The sequence below is a fragment of the Pseudorca crassidens genome, chromosome 16, assembly GCF_039906515.1.
Source record: "Pseudorca crassidens isolate mPseCra1 chromosome 16, mPseCra1.hap1, whole genome shotgun sequence".
Classification (NCBI taxonomy): domain Eukaryota; kingdom Metazoa; phylum Chordata; class Mammalia; order Artiodactyla; family Delphinidae; genus Pseudorca; species Pseudorca crassidens.
Window position 1 is genome coordinate 30,786,075 of NC_090311.1, and position 21,948 is coordinate 30,808,022.

At 34.8% G+C, this 21,948-nt stretch overlaps 1 protein-coding gene across 19 annotated transcripts in view; it reads right to left on the reverse strand.

Moving 5' to 3' along the window:
* Positions 1 to 21,948, reverse strand: part of LCOR (ligand dependent nuclear receptor corepressor) — a 136,313-nt gene that overhangs the window by 56,847 nt on the left and 57,518 nt on the right. For 8 of the 19 annotated variants that reach the window (XM_067709831.1, XM_067709830.1, XM_067709833.1 and 5 more), the window contains 3 exons: positions 17,353 to 17,418; positions 16,932 to 17,011; positions 5,065 to 5,097 (listed from right to left, as the gene is read on the reverse strand). In XM_067709831.1, the coding sequence (XP_067565932.1) occupies positions 5,065 to 5,097; positions 16,932 to 17,011; positions 17,353 to 17,418 (179 nt within the window). The remainder of the gene's footprint in view (positions 1 to 5,064; positions 5,098 to 16,931; positions 17,012 to 17,352; positions 17,419 to 21,948) is intronic. The other 11 variants (XM_067709842.1, XM_067709839.1, XM_067709838.1 and 8 more) reach the window with 3 other exon arrangements.

Consider the following 21,948-nt stretch of genomic DNA (forward strand, 5'->3'; position numbering starts at 1 on the left):
CAGAGCTAAAAAAGCTAATACAATAGTCAGAGGATAGGAAGTTAAAACAATTCATGTCATTTCCCCTCCCTCATACATGAATTCTAAAAAGAATCATTATGTATGGTGTGGCAAAAAACAACAAAATGATGTGACATACTCTTCTGTAAATAAAAAGCCACTGTTCTTTTGCATTTATTATCCCTATTTATTAAACAAGTTCTTGGCCCAGAACTAAATAGGAATAAAGCTTGAGATCAGAACTGGAATTTATATCACCTACAAGTTGCTTCCTTCACGATTCAGGAATTGGTCTACCTAGACTGGTTGGTTCATAGCCAGAGGTGATTCTGTCATATCAGAATCTACTGTGGGCTTCTTAAAAGCATACATGCCTAGAACATACTCCCAGAGCTTTTGATTCTGTACCTCTGGGGTAGGGAGTAGTCGTTATGTTTTTTAAATGCTCTCTCTGAAAACTGAAAAAAAGCATCATCGGTATCATACTTTAAAAATTATTACATATTTATAAAAAGTCTTTGTATTTGGGAAGGCAAACCCCACTTGTTATTTATATTTTCCAAAATGTCCTGGTTATTCTAGCTTTATTCTTTCAGACTGCATTTAAAATCACTCAGTCAATTCTGTTCCCACCACCACCAGCTCTCCAAAGACGTGTTTTGATCTGAATAGGATTATATTTAGAAAGTAATTCAGGAAGAAGTAACATCCTTAAAAATATTCAGTCTTCTCTTTTAGGAACTGCTTTACATTTATTTTAAAATTTAATGAATCTCAAAATTCTGTTGTTTATTCATATAGTTCCCACATATTTATTATTTTACATTTTTACTGTCATGAAAAGAATGTTTATTTTCTAACTGCTAGCGCTGGCAAAATGAAGAATGTGTGCATATGTGCATGTAAAACGTAAAACTTAATTCTGTATACGGCTTTCAGGGGAAAGTGTAGGCCGTCTGTCTCCAGTTGCTATGTTCTCTGGTAGCCTCACCAGTTTATGTCAATTTTCCAACATCCTTTTAAGGGAGCTGTGAGAGTGGTAGGGAGAGGTAGAGGAAAAGGGAGCTGCAGCGAGTCGTCAACACTTTGTGGTCTAATGACTCATCACCCAAAGCAGAAAAAAGATATACTGAATGGGCTGAGATCTTCAACCAGAAAAGACCTCCAATTCTTTCTTAAGCTTTTGGTTATCTCAAACTATATAATCCATGTAATATATTCTTTTATCTTTTACTACTTTTTGGGGAATGGCAAAGAAACAAACATCCAAAAGATGCTTCCAAATAAGTTTACAACTTTTCTCAGCAACTTAAAGTACTATCTCTCTGTACTACTAGAAATGCTGAAGAAAATTCTTCAGGCTGAAGGGAAATGACACTACAAAGTTAAGAGAAATCAGAGATGATGTGAATAAAGAGGAGATAAACCATGATCATAAACTGGAAGGCTCAATATTGTTAATGTGACAGTTATCTCCAAACCGATCTATAGATTCAGTGCAATCCTAATCAAAATTCTAAAGGGCTTTTTTTTTTTAAGAATAAGCTAATTTTAAAATTTATATAAAAGGTCAAGGATCTAGATTAGCAAAGCAAGTCTGAAAAAGAAAGCAAAGTTAGGGGATTCATACTACTTGATTTCAAGATATAAAGATATAGCAATCAAGACACTGTGGTATTGATGTAAGGATAGACATACAGTTTAATGGCACAGGACAGAGCTCAGATATACACCTACATGTATATGATCAACTGACTTAAAGATGCCAAAGTAATTCAATTTTGAGGGGGAGAGGAGCTCTTTTCAACAAATGGTGCTAGAACTGGATTATCTTACAGAATATAATAAGTCTCAACACTTAACTCACACACCATATACAGAAATTAACTAGAAATGGATCATAAATCAAAATGTAAGAGTTAACATTACTAAACTTCTAGAAGAAAATATGCAATTTTCCTGTGTTTGATATTGGATTAGGCAAAGATTTCTTCAACAGGACAAAAAACCATGAATTTTAAGAGAAAAAACCGGCAAGGGGTTTTAGACAGAATATAATTTTTTTTAAAACAGCTAAAGGTTTTACAATGTTTCACATGGGTATGTACAGAGAAAGATGCTCAACATCACTAGTCATCAGGGAAATGAAAATTAAAATCACAATGAGATACTACTACAGACCAACCAGAATGGCTAAAGTTTCAAAATGTTGTCAAAATGTGGAACGTTGGAACTCCCAATACATTGCTGATAGAAATGCAAAACATTTCAGACATTTTGGTAAAACGTATGATAGTATTTCATAGGGTTAAATATGCAATTACAATACTACCTGGTAATTCCAATTCTAGGTATTTATCCCAGAGAAATGAAAATATATGCCCAAAGACTATGTGAATAAGCCTAACAGTCAACATCTGGAAACAATTCAAAGTCTATTAAAAAAATGAATGGATAAACAAATAGTGGCATATCCATGCTACAGAGACCTACTCAGCAACAAAAAGGAACAAAACATCATATACAAAATCAGGAATGAATATTTTAAAATTGTGCTAAGTGAAAGAAGTCAAAACCGAAAGACTACATATCTATAATTCCTATTATAGAAAATTCTAGAAAAAAACTACAGTGATTGCCTGGGTCTGTAGGTCCAATAAAGGGATTGACTACAAAGGGGCATGAGAAAACGTTTTAAGGTGAGGAAACTGTCCTGTACCTTGACTGTGCTGGCAGTTATCAACTGTATACAATTACCAAAATCCATTAATCTGTACTCTAAAATGGATTTATTTTATTGTGTATAAATATTACCTCAATAAAAATAATTAAAAATAGGTTTAGGGTATTAAAGATGCTAGATACTGAATGTATCACTGAATTGTGACTCCTGAACTAACATGTGAAATCAAAGAAATGATTTTTACTTACATTTTCAGAGTCACAAAGAAATGTGACACATTTTCAAAAACTCACGTGAATATCTTTCTCCTCAAGCAAGCATACTTTTAGGTTAAAAAACAGTATCTTTTACTTGCCATCTACTTCTTTGCATAGTATTCTGAATAGGTATGTCAGTGGCCATAAATTGCTGGTATTTTGATTTTTTTTGCTTTATCCTTAGATATAAATGAAGATAAGGAGGCTGATTATTGCCCAACATCTGGTCTTTGTTAATGAAGCTGTATGTAGATTGGACAAGAAAGTAGGTGTATACGTTAACAGTTCCTCACCAAAGGAACCAGATTCTCCCTACGAAAATGGAACCCAGTACTGGAACACAGAAAAGACCCAAAATGAACCCAAAATACCCTGTACCAGAAAGTAAGAAAGGGTTCAAAAAATGATGGGGACATGTCAAAAATGACATAGGTTAACTTGAAGGGGTTCCCACTAACCAGATCGCAGACACTAGATGATAACCTATTGAATAGAATAAGAATCTTGACTCCAAACAAATAGAGGGAAAGAGAAAGCTTTTCCTCACAGTGTAAAGCCAACTAAACAATGTGAAAGAAATAACGGAGTTAGAAAGATCACTATTTTCAAATAATTGGAAAAATAACTTATTCCAGCAAGAAACTACCATCAATACTAAAACTGAAATGATGAAAGTTTGATGAGGAAAAAAATACATTGTCTCAACTTATCTGTGTACAAATTACTTATTAATCACAAGGGGAAAAACAGTAACATTTCAGTGGACAAACCCAGTGGACATCAACCTTGCCAAGGTTAACATCACCTACTAAACTGACAAGAATACATCACTTACTTAATATTCTTGCTAAAAGATCATGACCTGAATTTAATCATGAACTAACAATCTGAAAACCTAAATTGAGAGACATTCTACAAAATGAATGACGTGCACTCTTCAAAAATGTAAATGTCACTAAGAAATAAAAGGCTGAGGAACCATCTAGTTCAAAGGAGCCTAAAGAGTAGTGAAAATCAAATTCAATGAGTGATCTTAAATTGGATTTTTGGACTAAAGGAGTGGGTAAAAAACTATTAAAGTAATTGGGACAATTGGTAAAATTTAAACGAGATTCATAGATTAGATATATATCAAAGTAACTTTCCTGATTTTTGGTAACTGTACTGTGTAGTTAAGTAAGTGGATATCCTTATTCTTAGGAAACAGAGAAATAAACATGAAAATATTTAGGAGTAAAGAGGTATGAAGGGTATGATGCCCATAACTTATTCTCATGTGGTTCAGGAAAATGTGTGTGTGTGTTACATGTAGTATCTATGACAGAGAAAGAATGAGAATGAATTAATAAGGCAAATGTGGCAAAATGTTAAATGGTGATTGGCACATGAAAATTTCTGTGCTATTCTTTTAACTTTTTTATAAATGTGAAATTATTTGAAAGTTAAAAGTTTAAAAAAGTAGGTTGGACAAATGCTGAATCTTACTTTTCTTCTACAAGCCAAATCTCCCTTGTTCCTCTCCCACCCTCTTCTCTATAATCCTAGCAGTTCTGCCATTAAATTATATTTGCTTGTGTTGTTGCTCTGATACACAGTTAGAGGAAGAATAACAAAGAGAATAGTAAGTAGGATATGGAAGTTAAAAACTTTCAGCATTCTCTTAATCTCAACAACCTGATGAAGATATTCAAAACAGAATAAAACATTTTCTGTCAAGGGCCAGATGGTAAATATTTTAGGCTTTGCAGGCCACATACAGTAACATCTCTTTTTTCCCACTCCAAAACCACCTCTTTAAGCTTGCAGACATTACAAAAACAGACTGTGGGCTGGATTTGGAAATAGGTCACAGCTTTCTGACCCCTGATAGAATTATTAAATTTCTCTAAGAACTATACAAAAGTAGCTCTACTGATCCCTGAAAATAGCAAGGACATTACTGAATAAATGAAGCAACAAAATTATATCGGCATGGTAGTTAGTTCTCAGGGCAATAAACAGTTAATAAAGTTAAACTTTAAACAAAAAATAAAGATTAACATTTCTTAAAGTTTCTTTTGTAACTCTAAAGTTTATCACCTTTGAGTTTGGGTTGGGGGGATAAGAATGGGGAAGGTCACTTACATAGCTGCAGATTTTCTTTTTAAGAGATAATACCTCAAGAAAGGAAATAAAAGAAAAAATAAGTTTCACCTGGGAAAGGTAAAATGGTCTATATTTAAGAAGTGTGATACAAAACTGAAGGGGTGACATTTTAGAGCTGTTCCTGTTTGAATTCAAGACCATTCCCACGCTGTACTGGGATTCTCCAAATTTAAATGGTATTTTTAAAAAATTCACACCATATAGAAAATCTGGGAATTAGAAGCATATGTATGCATGCAGGTTTTGTAATAATTATGTTAGAAAGGCCTATGTGAGTAGAACATGGGCCTATAGCTATAGTCATGTCCGCTACCCATGGCTTACTGACATTTCAAGCAATGAACTAAAAAGAGCTGACAAGATGCAACTCATTGATTTAAATACCACTCTCCTATGTCTTATTATTTTAAATGCCAGCAAGTCTTAGGGAAAATGGCTCCACCATGTTAAATGCTTATACTCTTTAAGGTCAGTTACCTAAAAAGAAACCTTCTTACTTCATGTAAATTATTACTTTTTACATTAACCAAGTATGAATTGTTGTGCTTAATACAATGTTTACTGTATGTCAACGTTACCTTCAATTTTGTTAAGCAGACCAACAGGTTAAAGAATAGGAAAACAACAAAGTTTGAAGCCTGAATACATATCAAGAGTTAAATAAGGTATTAAAAATGTACAACAAACTTACCACGAATGACTCTTACCAGTATATATAATTGTTATTACTGTACTTGGAAATTAAGCCTAAAGTGCAAGTACCAAATGATTATTATTACCATTATACTTAATGTACCAGTATCTATAATCAGCACTTACTGTTATAGTTTTCCTTCCATTACACATGTATGGTTTTTAAAACATTAAAAGACAAATGCAAGCCGCCCCAGTCAATAACAAGTGTTTCTTATATCCTTCCACTAGTTGGAAATTAAAAGTTTATACTATTCCAATTATCATCCACAACCCAATTTCAATCAGAAGACTTCCTGAATTTCTAATCTGCTCTCAGTAATGACTGTGGGTTTCCTTAGGTGCCCAAGACCACTATAAACACAAGGATATCCAACTTCACATTGGAGGTAACAGTATTACAAAGCCTAGCTGAGGGTAATCCTGCCTTTTTCTAAACTCCTATAGCACTTTATATATGCTGCTCTCACAGAACTAGTTTTATATAACCTGTATTGTATTTATTTATATATAAATATTTCTTACCTCCTCCACTAGACTACAGATTTCTTGAAAATAGCATCTGTGGCTAAAACTTTTAATTATTCACAGTACCTGTATTTCAACCACAGTGGCTGGTGCCTTTTGACAAAATAAGTATGAAGTATACAGTTGTTCATTTTAAATTCAGAAATAAGGAATTGAAGAAATCTTTTAAAAGAAAAAATAAATCCAAGAAATAAAAGGGCAAAGATTTAATATTGTTAAGATGTCAATACTGCCCCAAATCATTTACACATTTAATGTACCCCCTATCAAAATTCCAATGGTGTTTTTTGCAGAAATACAAAAATCCATTCTAATATTCATATGGAATCTCAAGGGACTCCAAATAGCCAAAACTTTGAAAAAGAGAAAAAAGTTGGAGGTACCACACTTTCTAATTTTAAAACTTATTACAAAGCTACAGTAATCAAAACAATATGGTACTCGGTTGTTTACATATCTTGGCAATTGTAAATAATGTTGCAATGAACATGGGGTGCATATATCTTTTCCAATTAGTTTTTGTAATCTTTGGATAAATACCCAAAGTGGGACAGCTGGATCATATGGTAGTTCTGTTCTTAATTTTTTTGAGGAATCTCCACACTGTTTTCCATAGCGGTTGTACCAATTTACATTCCCACCAACTCTGTGTAAGGGTTCCCTTTTCTCCACATCAATGAATGGATAAAGAAGATGTGATATATATATATATATATATATATATATATATATAAAATGGAATATTATTCAGCCATAAAAAGATGAAATCTTGCCATCTGTGACAACATGGATAAAACCTGAGGGTATTAAGCTAAGTAAAATAAGTCAGATGGAGAAAGAAAAATATCATGTGTGGAATATAACAAACAAAACCAAAAGAACAAAATAATGAACAAAACAAACCAAACACATAGATACTAAGAACGGTGAGGGGGGAGATAAAGGGTATCAACTGTATGGTGATTTTTAGTGGTGAGCATGCTGTAGTGTATATATAAAGTAGAAATATAATGTGCACACATAAAACATATAATGTTATAAACCAGTTATGTCAATTAAAGATAAATTTAAAAAAACCAATATAGTACTGACATAAAGACAGACACATAGAATAATGGAACAGAATAGAGAGTCCAGAAATAAATCCTCACATATATGGCCAAACGATTTTTGACAAGGGTGCCAAGACCATTCAACGGGGGAAAAGACCAATGGTGTTGGGAAAACTGGATAACCACATGTAAAAAGCATGAAGTTGGATCCTTACCTTATAACATATACAAAAATAAACTCAAAATGGATAAAGACCTAAAACTATAAAACCCTTTGAAGAAAACATAGTGGGAAAAGCTTCATAACATTGGATTTGGCAATGATTTTTTGGATATAACACCAAAAAAACAGGCAGCAAAAGTAAAAACAGATGAACTGGTTTACATCAAAATTTTAAAAACTTCTGTTTATCAAATGACATAATCAACAGAGTGAAAAGGCAACCTACAAACTGGGAGAAAATATTTGCAAATCATATATTTGATAGGGGCTGAATATTCACAAAGAACTCCTACAACTCAACAACAACAAAACTTGATTTAAAAATGGGGAAGGTGGGCTTCCCTGGTGGCGCAGTGGTTGAGAGTCCGCCTGCTGATGCAGGGGACACGGGTTCATGCCCCGGTCCAGGAAGATCCCACATGCTGCGGAGCGGCTGGGCCTGTGAGCCATGGCCGCTGAGCCTGCGCGTCCGGAGCCTGTGCTCCGCAACGGGAGAGGCCACAACAGTGAGAGGCCCACGTACCGCAAAAAAAAAAAAAAAAAAATGGGGAAGGTACTTGACAGACATTTCTCCAAAGATGATAAACAAACAACCAACAAACACATGAAAAGATGCTCAACATCACAAATTATTAGGGAATGCAAATTAAAACCATAATGAGATACCATCTTCCATCCATTAAAATGGCTATGTAAAAATAAAAAATAAACAAAAAATAACAAATGTTGGCAAGGATATGGATAAACTGAAATCCTTACGCACTGTTGGTGGGAATGTAAAATAAATGGTGCAACTGATGTGGAAAACGTTTGGTGGTCCCCCAAAAAAGAGAACTACCATATGATCCAGCAATTCTACTTCTGGGTATTTATCCAAAGGAAACAAAAACACCAACTCAAAAAGATGTTCACTGCAGCATGAATTACAATAGCCAAGATATGGAAGTAACCTAAGTGTCCATAGATATATGAATGGATAAAGAAAATGTGGTCAGTCCTACTATTTATACACACACACACACACACACACACACACACACACACACACACACACACACACTGGAATAATACTAAGCTTTTTATGGAAATCTTGCCATTTGTGACAACATGGATACACCTTTAGGGCATTATACTAAATAAGTCAGACAAAGACAAATATTGTATGATCTCACTTTTATGTGGAATCTAAAAACAAAACAAAACACCTGAACTCACAGAGAACAGACTGGTGGTGGTGGGAGGGTGCAAAATGGGTGAGGGTAGTCAAAAAGCACAAACTTCCAGTTGCAAAATCAGTACGTTTTAGGGATGTAATGTGCAGTATGGTGATTGTAGTTAATAATACTGTATTAAAGGGACTTCCCTGGTGGCAGAGTGGTTGAGAGTCCTCCTGCCAATGCAGGGGACACGGGTTCGAGCCCTGGTCTGGGAAGATCCCACATGCCGTGGAGCAACTAAGCCCATGTGCCACAACTACTGAGCCCGCGTGCCTAAAGCCCATGCTCCGCAACAAGAGAAGCCACCGCCATGAGAAGCCCACGCACCGCAACGAAGAGAGTAGCCCCTGCTCACGGCAACTAGAGAAAGCCCACGTGTAGCAACGAAGCCCCAGCGCAGCCAAAAATAAATAAATAAAATAAATAAATTTGTAAAAAAAAGAAAAATACTGTATTATATATTTGAAAGTTGCTAAGAGTAAATCTTAAAGTTCTTATCACAAGGAAAAAAAGCTGTAACTATGTGTGGTGATGGATGTTAACTAGACTGACTGTGATGATCATTTTGCAACATACACAAATACTGACCATTATGTTGTACACCTGAAACTAGTAAGTTATATTTCAATTATACCTCAATTAGAGAAAAAATAAAAAATAATAATAACCAAAAAATGGTTTCAAAAATGCATTGCTGGGCAACACAATCTTATTGATTTTCTTGAAACTATCTTTTTTTTGTTGCTGGTACAAGCAGAAAACTCCAAGTAGCAATTCAAGTGAGAGGAATAAAGTTACTACAGCCTATTCCCCCTTGTTATTTTTTTAAAACACTGCCATCATAGTTGAGAGTTCCTCACTGTTCTTTGCCCTCAGTGTGAGCAAGTCAATTAGCCAGGATTCTTATACGTAGGCATTCTTGCCTCGCTGAATTCCTGCCAACGGTTAACACCTACAGTTACACTGACTATATTCTAACTTCAATAAGAATCTCTCATCACCATTCAGTAACTAATTTCTTGTTTGTTCTTGCCTTCTTCAACTGTTCCCTCCTTTTAATAACTAATTTCTTCCTCTCCTCCAGTTTCTTTTCTTTCAAGAGTATAAATATTATGTGTTTCCCCCTCCTCCCCAAAATATCTTTACTTAAACCAACTGCCCATTCCTTCTATGGTCCTGTTTCCTTCATCATCCCTGACACTGACAACTTTTCAAACTAGTAGTCTATATCCGTTTCTTAACTTCCACACCACTCACTTATTCATTAACCCTGTCAGACTTATAGTCTGGCTCCCACAACCAGTGTTCTTGAGAAGCTATTCTCTCAAAGCCCAATGGAGTATGTTTGGGGGTACTTCCTCAACCCATTTAGGGTCCATTTTAGGAAATGGCATAGAAGTCCGTATCAGAGCAACAAACGTGACAATCCATATCCCTACTTATCACCCAGGATGGGGCCAGGAAGATGTCTGATTCAAGATGGGCAACCCATTTATTCTATGATTCTACCTTCCTTTTCAATTTGATTCTTCTTCCTACTTTCTAAAACGAAGGTTTTCTTCAGTTTTCACTATTTTGCGCTTTACCTCTCACCAAAGATCTCACCTGCTCAAATAAACCAATCACTGTATGTATTCAGGAACACTCCAAATATGTATTCAGCTCAGACCTCTTCTTTCAACTCAATTTCCACAACTCTGTCTCCTGGACACTTCCAACTAAATGCTTACTTTCATCACAAACTGCTTCCAGCAAATAACCTCATTATCCTCACCATAAAAATTGGGCACTACACCTTTCCCCGTCTTACTTCTCAACCTCTGTTAATTCACCATGCTAAGTCAACCTGGCTTAGAAAGCCTAACATCAGTATCATTTCACTCTCCCTTATATATACATTTATGTAATCATGAAGTTTCAGCGATTCTTTATTCTAGATTTTCTACATACATCCCTTCCTTATGCATCTGGCACAGCCAAGACCCTAGTTCAGGCTTATTTTCTGGATGATTACAAGAATCTCTTCTAATTTTCTCTCCATTACATCCTAAAAATAACTATCAAATTAACTGTTCTAAAACATAGATCCTTTTAAGGTTCATGTTGAATTTGATCTCCTTGATTAAGCAAATTCCAGTGGCATCTGCTGCACCTCTCAACTGCTACGTACTTATATTTTCTTGTGTTATCTACTACCTTTTCAAATATTACATATGAGAATGAAGGAGGGAATTTTACTCTCAATATCAGAGCTCTGACTCTGGGCAAGCAGGATGGAGGATTTAAGTCTCCCTAATTTAGATCTCCTTTAATTCCATTAGCCACCCATGGTCTCACCAACATTCCATAAGCAAGGAGGGATCCACTTTTTACTTCTTTGGTATACTCTCTGGTTTATCACAGAACCAGACATTCAATAAATCTGCCAAATGATCAGTATGATAAGTATATTGGTTAACTCTAACCGCATAAAATTGTATACAGTTAATCTCCGATTAATGGTTTCTCCAAGTCTGTATGTTTGTTTTAGGGGGAAAAAGTCCACAGATTGGGAGTATATATTAAAAAAACACAAAACACACACACACACTAACTGCCCCCGCCCCCAAAAAAACCTCTTTGATATTTAATCTTGGATGAGCACTGATTCACTGTGTCCAGTGGTTTTCCTGTATCTTTTAAAATAATCTATAAAAGGCCTCTGGAAACACAACAAGGTTCGGTATTGCAATTTAGATTTGTACAATTAACTGAGCAAGTAGTTAATCATGTACTAATTTGTGGTATCCATTTAACTCTACCCTGTATCTATTTAAGTCTCGCAAGTAAATAACCCTTAAACTTCTCATATTTGTTTCTTCTTTCTCAGTCTTAATAGATAGACACTATATTGATACATTTTTCTTCCACAGTTCCTTTTATATAATAGGTACTATGAATACTTACTGAGTTGTGGTACTCTGGGACAAGATGACAGACAAGTCATTATCTAGCAGCACTGAATATGCCCAAACTAATAATTCAACACAAATACATGCTGTAGAATACAATGAGAAAATAATAACTAGATTTAGTATCTGCTCTTACTATAAATTTCAATGTGCTAAAATAGAAATAAAAATTAAAATGTTAGAAGGATATATCTAAACTTCTAATTAGTGTATACTCACAAAACAGAGGAAACTATGAAATGTTCACAGTAAACACATGACAGACTAATGAAATCTATCTAGTTACATGATTCCTGAGGGTAGATGGGCACTGAAAGAGATCTATAATGTGACTCTAGTCTTATCGCTGGTTACTTACAAAAATAAATGCTCTGCCCCACCCAAGATGTGCCCCTCCTGTGTCTGCCTATCCAGACCTATGTATTCTTCAAAAATGCAGCTCAAGTCCCACCTTCTTAAAACATTCTCCTAATATGCTAGTCAAATACTACTAACTTACTAACAGTCTTATAATAAACTTAAGAGCATAAACATTTTATATTTTTGTACAACATCCCATCTTACATTATCCTTAGTTACTAAAACATCCATGCTCTTTACTCTATAATTGCTCTCTCTACTCTATCCATGTACAAGAACAGCCATTACTACAGACTGATTCATTGCTTAGAATTAGTCCATTTTTAGGGATATGAAATAATGAAAGTAATTTTTAATTCTTCCCATCTCTCCAATACTCTCTCACTACTACTGGATCAGCTCTTCATACTATCAACACGATCCTACAATTAACAAAAGCCTCACAAGACTGTTTCTAACAGATATAGAAAGAAATACAGATGTATGTATACATATATTTAAGTAAACATACATACTTCCTAGCTCAGAAAACTGACGAGGCTTAGAAGCAGTGATGTTCTAGTACCAATGAGTATACCTAGTACCTTGCTTTCTTATACAATTTTCTAAATAAAAGAATCTAGGATTCCTTGGAGAAATCCAGGGTTGGGACAGGGAAAGCAAAGATAAGTTGTGGAATATTTTTTGGTGCCAAAAAGTAAAGAAATGATAGAAACATGTTTAAAAAAAAAAAAAAAAGATGAAGAGCCAACCTGAATGGGCTCTCAATGGCCAAATCCAGAACAATTCAAACTACAAAATAAACAATGATTGTAATAAATTATAACCAAAAGAACAAAGTAAGAATATGTAAGTCCATACTGATGGGTAAACAAACAAAAATATAAATAGAGAAGGGAAACCTCTTCCTTACAGTAGGTTTCCAGCTAATAGAGATTGAAGAAATAATACAAATAGAAAGTCATCATCTGGTAAACACCATAGTAGTAATTTTTTCAGGCAAGATTCATCAGTTGATGCTAAAATTAATGTATGATGAGAAACTAGTATGAGAAAAAGATACTTACAAAATCTCAAAGTACGTCTCCACGATTTCCACAAAAGGGAAAAAAACAGAAACCTTACAGTAGAGAAAACTGGCAGACACCATCTTAACCAAGTGATCAAAGTAAACATCACCATGTGCTTCCCAATATGGTGCACTAAGGATGACACATCATCAATTCTGTAGAGTTCTTGCCAAAAATGCATAACCTGAATTCAATCATGAGGAATCATCAGAAAAACTTAAATTGAGGGGCATTCTACAAATCAAATTGCCAGCATTCTTCAAAACTGTCAATGTTATGAAAGGCAAAGAAAAACTGAGAACTATTCCAGACTAAAGGAGACTAAGGAGACATGACAACTAAATACAAAGTGGGATCCTAGATTGGCTCCTGGACCAGAAAAATGACATTACTGGGGTAACTGGTGAATTCTGAAAGGCTTGCAGATTATAGTACTGTATCAATGTTAATTTCTTGATTTTTTATAACTGTACTGTGGTTACATAACATGTTAACATTTGGGAAACCTGGGTAAAGGGTATAGAGGAATTCTTTTTATTATTTTTGCAACCGTTTTATATGTCTAAAATAATTTTAAAAAGAAGCTAAGAAAAAGTAAAAAGCCTCATGAGTGAATAATACACAGAGAACTTTGTATATATTCTTGGCACATGTAAGCACTCACAACAGTTAGCTATTAATATTATAATTCTCCAACTTTATTAAGCATGCTGACTTCTTAGTTCCTCATTTAGTAAATATTTTAGCATGTCTACTACATGCCCAACAAACAGGAAAGGAAGGAAAGGAAGTAAAAGCCAAGCAAGGCAGGCAGGCAGGCAGGCAGGCAGGCAGTGACTCCTAGCACATCTGAGACTGGCTATTTCAAATATACCCATGCCCATTTACACTCTTACTCTCTCCCCCTTTCCAACTGAGTAATCGCAAATGCTTCTTAATTCTTACTTGATCACTTTCCATGTTCGTGTTTCTAGTTTTGTTATCAAAATGCATGTATTCTAAAAACATGGATCAAATCCCAGCTATGTGACTTTGCCCATAACTTAGTCTCTGTGACCCTTCCCATATCTTTATTTGTAAAACTGGGATGCCTTTAACCAACTTTATAGCATTGTTGTGTAGACTAAATGGAAACAAAAGTAAATGACACATAGTATATGCTCAAAAAAAACGTTAGTTGTCTTTCCCTTACAAAATATATTTTCTAACTGCTGAAGTGTAGATGAACAATTGTTTTACTAATTTCTAGCTGAATACTTGTTATATTTTCCAAAGATGCAACTTCATTTTTCACCTAGATATTTTAAAAAGTAAATATAAATAATGTATTTACTTTATCCATTGTAACAAACAGCATCCAATGAAAATCCAATTAACTAAAAAATATGCATAACCTCCATCTCATTCCCAAATATCAGACCAGTATTTCTAACAGCTTTTCCAAACATTATCTAGACATCTTGGCATGCCAACCCCAACTTAAGATTCCAATATTGTGCTCTATGCTGCCACCTCTTGGCTGTTACCATTCTCTCCACATATTTCTTCTATTTTTGGAATCTTAAGTCAGCCAAGCCTCAACCCAATGGATACATTTAATTTCCAGATTCTAGTGCTTCTCAGATAAGATGCTCCAAGTGCCTGCAAAGAGTTTCAACAAAATCACTTTAAATCTAACACAACTAAAGCTATACACTTGACAAGTTATATATTCTAGGCTCTCTCTTCCTATTTTCCATAGACATGGCTGTCTCTGAAAAAAATAAATGCCCAAGACAGGTAGTGAAATGCCTAATGGAGAAAACCAGCTTTCCCAGATCTAGGTGGGTTTTCAAACGGAAATATTCTTCCTAATTAGAATACTAACTAAAAATTATAGAACTACGAACAGTAAGAACAGCTGCTACATGGTTAAATGCTACATGGTTCCATGCGTTGCTATTTCTGTTTTCTTCTAAAAATATTCATGCAATATTTTATCCTCATATAGCAATGGAAAGCTCAATCATATTACAAGACTATACTGTACTCAATTATTGAACATAGAAAGGCTTTCCTCCCAAACCAATTCTGAAAGAAAGGTAATTAATCATTGGCTCCTTCTATGCTACCAAAATGCCTATTAAATAACTTGTTCAATAGACAGTCACAACACATATGTGTGTGCACGCACACACACACACAGACACACACAGTTTAAAATGATGAACTTTAACTTCATTGGTAGCTGCTTAATTTTCTGGTCTTTTTCAAACCACAGTAAATTTCAAAACACTTTACTCATTAATTCAATAAAAACAGACCATCCTGGATAGTCACAGCAAAAACTTTTTCATGTACTTAAGCAAGAAAAAGATGCCACAAAAGAAGAACGTTAAGAAGCTCTTATATTGGCTTTGATTTTAAAGCAACTTTCCAACAATGGTAAATAATGGTAGAGTGGTCATATGCAGGGGTACAAAGAAGCATGTCATGTTTCATGGTCTTCAGAGGTTGACAGTGCAGTCAGGAACACAAGATTCAAACACAGAAAAGGATAAACAACAAAAGGCAGAATATTACTTGACAAATAATTGGTATAATATTTACTACAACAGTGTGAAGGGTGGAAACAGCAATAAGAGCAGAGGCGTACCATTAATAAGAAAGGGGAGTCAAGGTAAGAGTAAGAGCAAGGGGAATTTCAAGTTATAAAGAACAACGGGTATGCAATGCTGTAGTTCAAATGGTAAAAGAATGTTGTTTAATACAAACGATCAGACCAGTTTTGCATGGAAGACTAGTGGGGTAGCATTAGAAAGAGAAGTGGACTGACCTGTGGAGGGTACTGAGGCACTGAGCATGAGGCTAATGAATCCCAAAGATAACTGTAAAGTCACTGGAGACTGAGTGCAGGGTAACATTTCCACACCATTTGAGGGGTGAGGGTCAGGAGGAGGTAGGGAGGAGAGGGGTTTAACCATGTAGCAGTGTTTCACACACTGAAGAAAACTAAGAGACCAATCATGTTATTTCAGCAGTCCAGAAATAATGCTAAAGGTCTGAACTACGGTGATGACTGTAGAAAGAAAAAGAATGGAAGAACTGATAAAACCCGGTCAATGATTTGAAGTTAAAAGTGTACAGGGGAGAGGAAGGAATTAAAAATGTTTCCAAAGCTTTAAAGCAGAGAACAGAAATACCATAAAAAGAAACGCAAGAGAGTAAACCATTATTAATAAATGTTTCCAACAACTGAAATGTTTCTAAACCAAAATTCTTTTTATGTTTAACACAAAGCAATAAAACAATAGAAATGCAAAGGTAGAGCCAATTTTTACAACTGAACACAAACAGCATCCATGCTCATATATTATGAAGAAACATACTAAAGCATAAACCACAGTCCATCATAAATCTACATGAATTAATAACTACTTGATCCAGATCCATGTTACTGTACGAATGACTCCCATTACGTGAATTACCATACATTTCATATTTAAAATAAACACAACAGTTTGAGACCTAGTTCATTATTCTGCCTAGTGAACTAAATAAACAGAACAATGCATGATGGGATACAGATTTCTCAATAGGCTAATCAACAGACTAGAAACAGTCTAAATTGCAAAACTGAGTTACTATCAAATCCTTTATGAATAAATATGGAATCAGTACTCCTACAAATCCTCCAACAAAGTAACCAAATTTTGGAAAAATAAAAACTATAAAATACCACAGTAGACAAGTTTCACAAGTTTCTTGGTTACCTTTACTTTCTCTCTTCTCAAGCAACAGAACAGACAATTTTCATCAAAAGTCCAATCGGAAATGCTTTCAGGTTCACAGTCTGCAAAAATAGTAGGAATAACAAATTAACAGTTACAAAAGAGGATTTTTCAGGAAACAAATGAGAACTAATTTCAAAAATATTATTTATTTTAACAACAAAAACACCCCTCACTAAGTAGTAGACAAATTCCTTATTTGCAATAATTGCTCACTAGTTAATACACCTTATTCATACATATATCTGCATTATCAACCACACACAAAAAGATGCTTAAATGGATATAGCTTCAACCCACATAAAACTGTGAATAAAAAGGAGAAGGAGACTGGGGCTTAAATCACCAAGGTATCATTTATGTCACCAGGAAGAATTTGAAATGCCAAAAAAATTCTGAATACCTTTAAATAAACTGAGATCTTTTAATAATGCAGGTCCAAACAGCCCTTCAAGAATACTTTCAAACCCTAAAAGGATGAAAAAAAATCCATTATTACAATAATATTCCCTACAGTAAATTTAACCTTGTTGCATGAAAAAAAACAATGGTGTTTTCTTCCAATTCTCAAGGACCTCCAGATTATTACTGATGGGATGCTGAGGAGAGTATACGACCAATCTAAAGGGAGCATTTGCATTTTTGTCAGTGAATAACACTCAATACAAATTCAGAGCCCATTCCAAAACAATACAAAACAACAGTAGAAATAACCAATGAAGGAATGGAATCATGAGATCTCTTACTATCTTACAAAATTCCAAATACCTCTTTACATAAACTTTCAAACTTCATTTTAAAAAGCACCCTCCCCAATGAAAGAGTCAAACTGCTTCAAAGTTTCCACAATGTTCTGGGTTAATCTAAATGGCATGTTTCTGAATATGAACTGAGATAATAGATTCTTCAATCTAACAGTATTTTTTAAGAAGGAAAATCCTAACTGAAAACAACATCTGTATCACATGCACACACAAAAAAGCCCATTTTAAATATTATAAAATAAAAAGACTTCTGTAATTAGTTCACACTGCCACAGTAACTACTCACTGGTTCCTTTATGAAGCTAGAACCCACTAGTCACACATACAAAAAGAAAGAGAGAGAGAGAGAAAGAGAATTCAAATATACCTATACATAGATGTTTAAACTATTACCACTCTCAATCAGTACAAAGTAGAAAATGAGGGGACTTCCCTGGTGGTCCAGTGGTTAAGAATCCACCTGCCAACGCAGAGGACGCAGGTTCGATCCCTGGTCACGGAAATAAGATCCCACATGCCACAGGGCAACTAAGCCCACGTGCTGTAACTACTGAGCCTGCGTGCTGTAGAGCCTGTGTGCCACAACTAGAGAGCCCGCACGCCACAACTACTGACCCATGTGCCACAACTACTGACCCACGCACCACAACTAGAGAGCCTGCATGCTGCAACTACTGAGCCTGCGTGCCACAACTAGGAAGAAGCCTGCGCACTGCAATAGAAGATCCTGCGAGCCACAACTAACACCCGACACAGCCAAATAAATTTTAAAAATATATTTTAAAAAATTCCTTTAGGAAGTTCTAAAAGAAAAAAGTAGAAAATGAAAACAAAACCTTTTCTAATTTATTATCTCAAACGTTGCTGATTAACTCAATGAAAAACAATGTAAAAATATCTTTGCCATCTTGCTGTTTTCTATGGGTTATTAAGAGTAAGGAGGAAAATGCAAAAGAGAATCAAATTGTACCCTTATACAACATAATACATAATTCATTAGTGCAGCAGTTCCCAAATTATGTATCATGGACCTCATTAGGAGCTCAAATAATTACAAGAGGTCCATGAGTCCATGTCCTTTAAGCATGACCTTTAGAAAGGTCTTGCGCATTCAGTGTACATACAACTTTTCAAATGCACACAAATATTACTGCAATTAAGAAAATATATAAAGTGTTACTGATTTCCTAGTAGTTTGGGGCACTATGTATTTTGTCACATAATGTATTATCACCTAAGGGTTTATAATTTTTTTTTAATTGTTAAAAAAGCACTCTTATGTTCAAAAGTGAGGGAACTACTAATGTAAAAATACTATAGCCAGGTGGATACATGAGGTCCACAAACAGGGACACTTCCTAACCACAAATACAATCACCATAAAGGGTTTGGAAAGTAAGGGAGTAGAAAAGATGGTCCCTAGAAACAGTATTTTACCTTGTTGTAAGAGTAACATTGTAATGTAAGGGATTTCTTTGCCCTTAATATTAAGCCATCATTTTCAATAGGGTAATCCCTAGAGTTTGTATCATCTGCACTGTAGTTAGAGAGTTGATTTTTCTAAATTATTTTCATGATTTCTAGATTCTAGATTTTTCATTTATTATTAAGGATTAATCGTTTTTCAACTCTCCTTAGTTCTTCCCGTCAAAATGATTCCAAGGACATCAGCAAAACCAAACTACCCATTCAAGCAAATGGGAGGTATCTATCCTGTTTATTGTTTGCCTACTATAATTAAAACACTGTCCACTAAATTACTATGTCCTCTCTTCCGTACACTAGGGAGGAGAGAAAGTGTTGGGCTAAGAGTTTTGAGAGTGGGGAGGTGGTGATGAGGGAATGAGAAAGAATTGCTAGATACTGCCTATCCTGGGCCTGCAAACTAGATATTTTCAACACTAACTTAAAAAAAAAAATCCTGCAGCTGCCTCTAAAGCCCTCTTATCCTCAAAATGGATTTCTGACTTCACAAATATTAATGAAAGCACTTCAATATCTGGCAAGTACCAAGTACACACTGCAAATAACTAAAGGGGATTACAGGTGGCCCTTACTCTGAAGAGCATATCTAATAGGCTTTCACCTGGGTTTATATGAAATTATAACAAATTCCAAATGTGGATGCTTAGCCATAAATTCTTGAAAGGGAAAAATGTAAATAGAGCAAAAAATAATACTAAGAAAAAAAAGCAAATAAAAGCCTTGGGAGATAAAATTTTAAAAATTACAGAAGATAACAGAATTGGAAAGAGTAACAGAATAAGAACTTCATCAATAACACACAAACACTAACAAAAACTGAATCACATTATCAAAGAGCAGTGAAAGGGACAGACCAAAAAGAATCAAACAAGAAAAAAAATCTGGTCATAAATGCAAAGATTTAACCACAACTAATTTTGATCAAAACAGTAACTGTAAACAAGTCACTTCTCTTTTGCTCACGTCTGCAACAATACATTAAACCGTACAAATACTGATCAGACATTGTTAAGTCATATTTTGCTTCCCCCTGTTAACTGAATTTAATGCCATTCAGTTTTATTAATACTAAATACTGAATTTAGCAGTTGCATAGCAACAAGGAATGTCTCACGTGCTATGCTTGACACTAACAAAAGGCAAACAAGAAAAGAACAAATGTATTCAAAATTTATACCATGATCTCACAAAAAAGCCATGAAGATCAACAAATAAAATGCCATGGAAAATTAAATAAATAATGAAAAAGACAGCTATGTCCTTATGTTCAACCACCAGGGCTTAAAAAGCACCGGTATGTAATATATTATTACATGTAAAGAAATATTAATAATTTTATTGAGCATGACTACTGGCCAAAGAATTCCTATCCGATATTGCAACTGGAATCAAAGCTGGTCTCCAATCTCTTTCTCACTGCAACCTGAAGACAATCACTGTGTCTTCAGACAGTATTCCTGAACACTACTTTAACAATGTCACCATCTGTTCAGAAAAACCCGACTTTGTTTAAAAAACAAATCCCAAATTCCTAAGTCCAGCAATCAAAACTATTTATAATTTGACCCTAACCTACCACTGACAGCCTTATTTCTCAGAACTTTCCTGCTCATTCTCACAGCTCCATCCAGGTTGGTATTCTAATGTATTCAGTCATCTATTATTTCTACCTCCTAATATTTTCTCAAGCCTTTTCATTTCACCTCTGCCCAAATAAATTATTTCCTTCAAGGCACTCTTCAGTTTGTTCAACAAATAGATATTCGCTTATCCAACATATATTAATTGAAAGCCTACCACCTATCAGGGACAGTGGCAGGCACTGAGTAGGCAGGCAATGATGAACAGACATGGTGTCTGCCCTCATGGAGCCTGAGTTTCCAGTTTTCTCATTCTCAGAATTCACATATCACTCTCTCCCTTTTAAATAAATGTCAACTACCTTACGTTTTCTCTTTTCTGTCACATGCAAAGCACTATGTAAGTATTCTGTAATACAAAATTTGTCATACGCTATCTAAACACTGCTTTTGTTTTTTCTTCTATATGTTTATGTCATCTCAAAGAGATTTAACGCTTCAAGAAGGCTAGGAAGGAAGGTCTTCCTGTTTCCCACAAGGTTCCTCTTACACTAGGGCTCTATGTGCCTGGTTTTTAGCCTTTGCTTTGAATAACCTAGCTCTCAAAAACAAAAGACAGAAGATTAAAATTCCTCACACATTACCCTCTTCAATCTAAATCATAATCTCTACTCTATTTCTAACCAAAATGGGGAAAACAGATTATGAAAAGTAACAAGATAGGAACATATCAAATATATAGCCAACTAATAAGCAACAGCCTGTACTTTTGAAATAAAGCAAAATACTATGAATGGAATGAAAAAATGGTTTGTGAGTCTTGGGAACGTCTCCTCTGAGATAACAGTACAGAGATTATCAGTCTGAGAGATAAAGAGGGGCTAAAGGAAAACTAGGAGCATATCAGAAAATCAGTAATTTTCACATCAAGGTCCCTTGGATATCTTGCAAAACTTGGTGCCGGTATAAAAGAGCTCAATCTTCAATAGAGTATTATTATTTTATAAAATATCAGTTCAAAGGTGCTTGCTGGTAACAATCATCAACTAATAGCTTAAACAAAGAGGAGACTGATAGTATCTGGAGTTCTCTGCTTAAAACTCAGGGTTTTAAACTTGCAAATACCACACTTAACTTCATTACAAGTGAGTACCAAAATGAATAATTAAA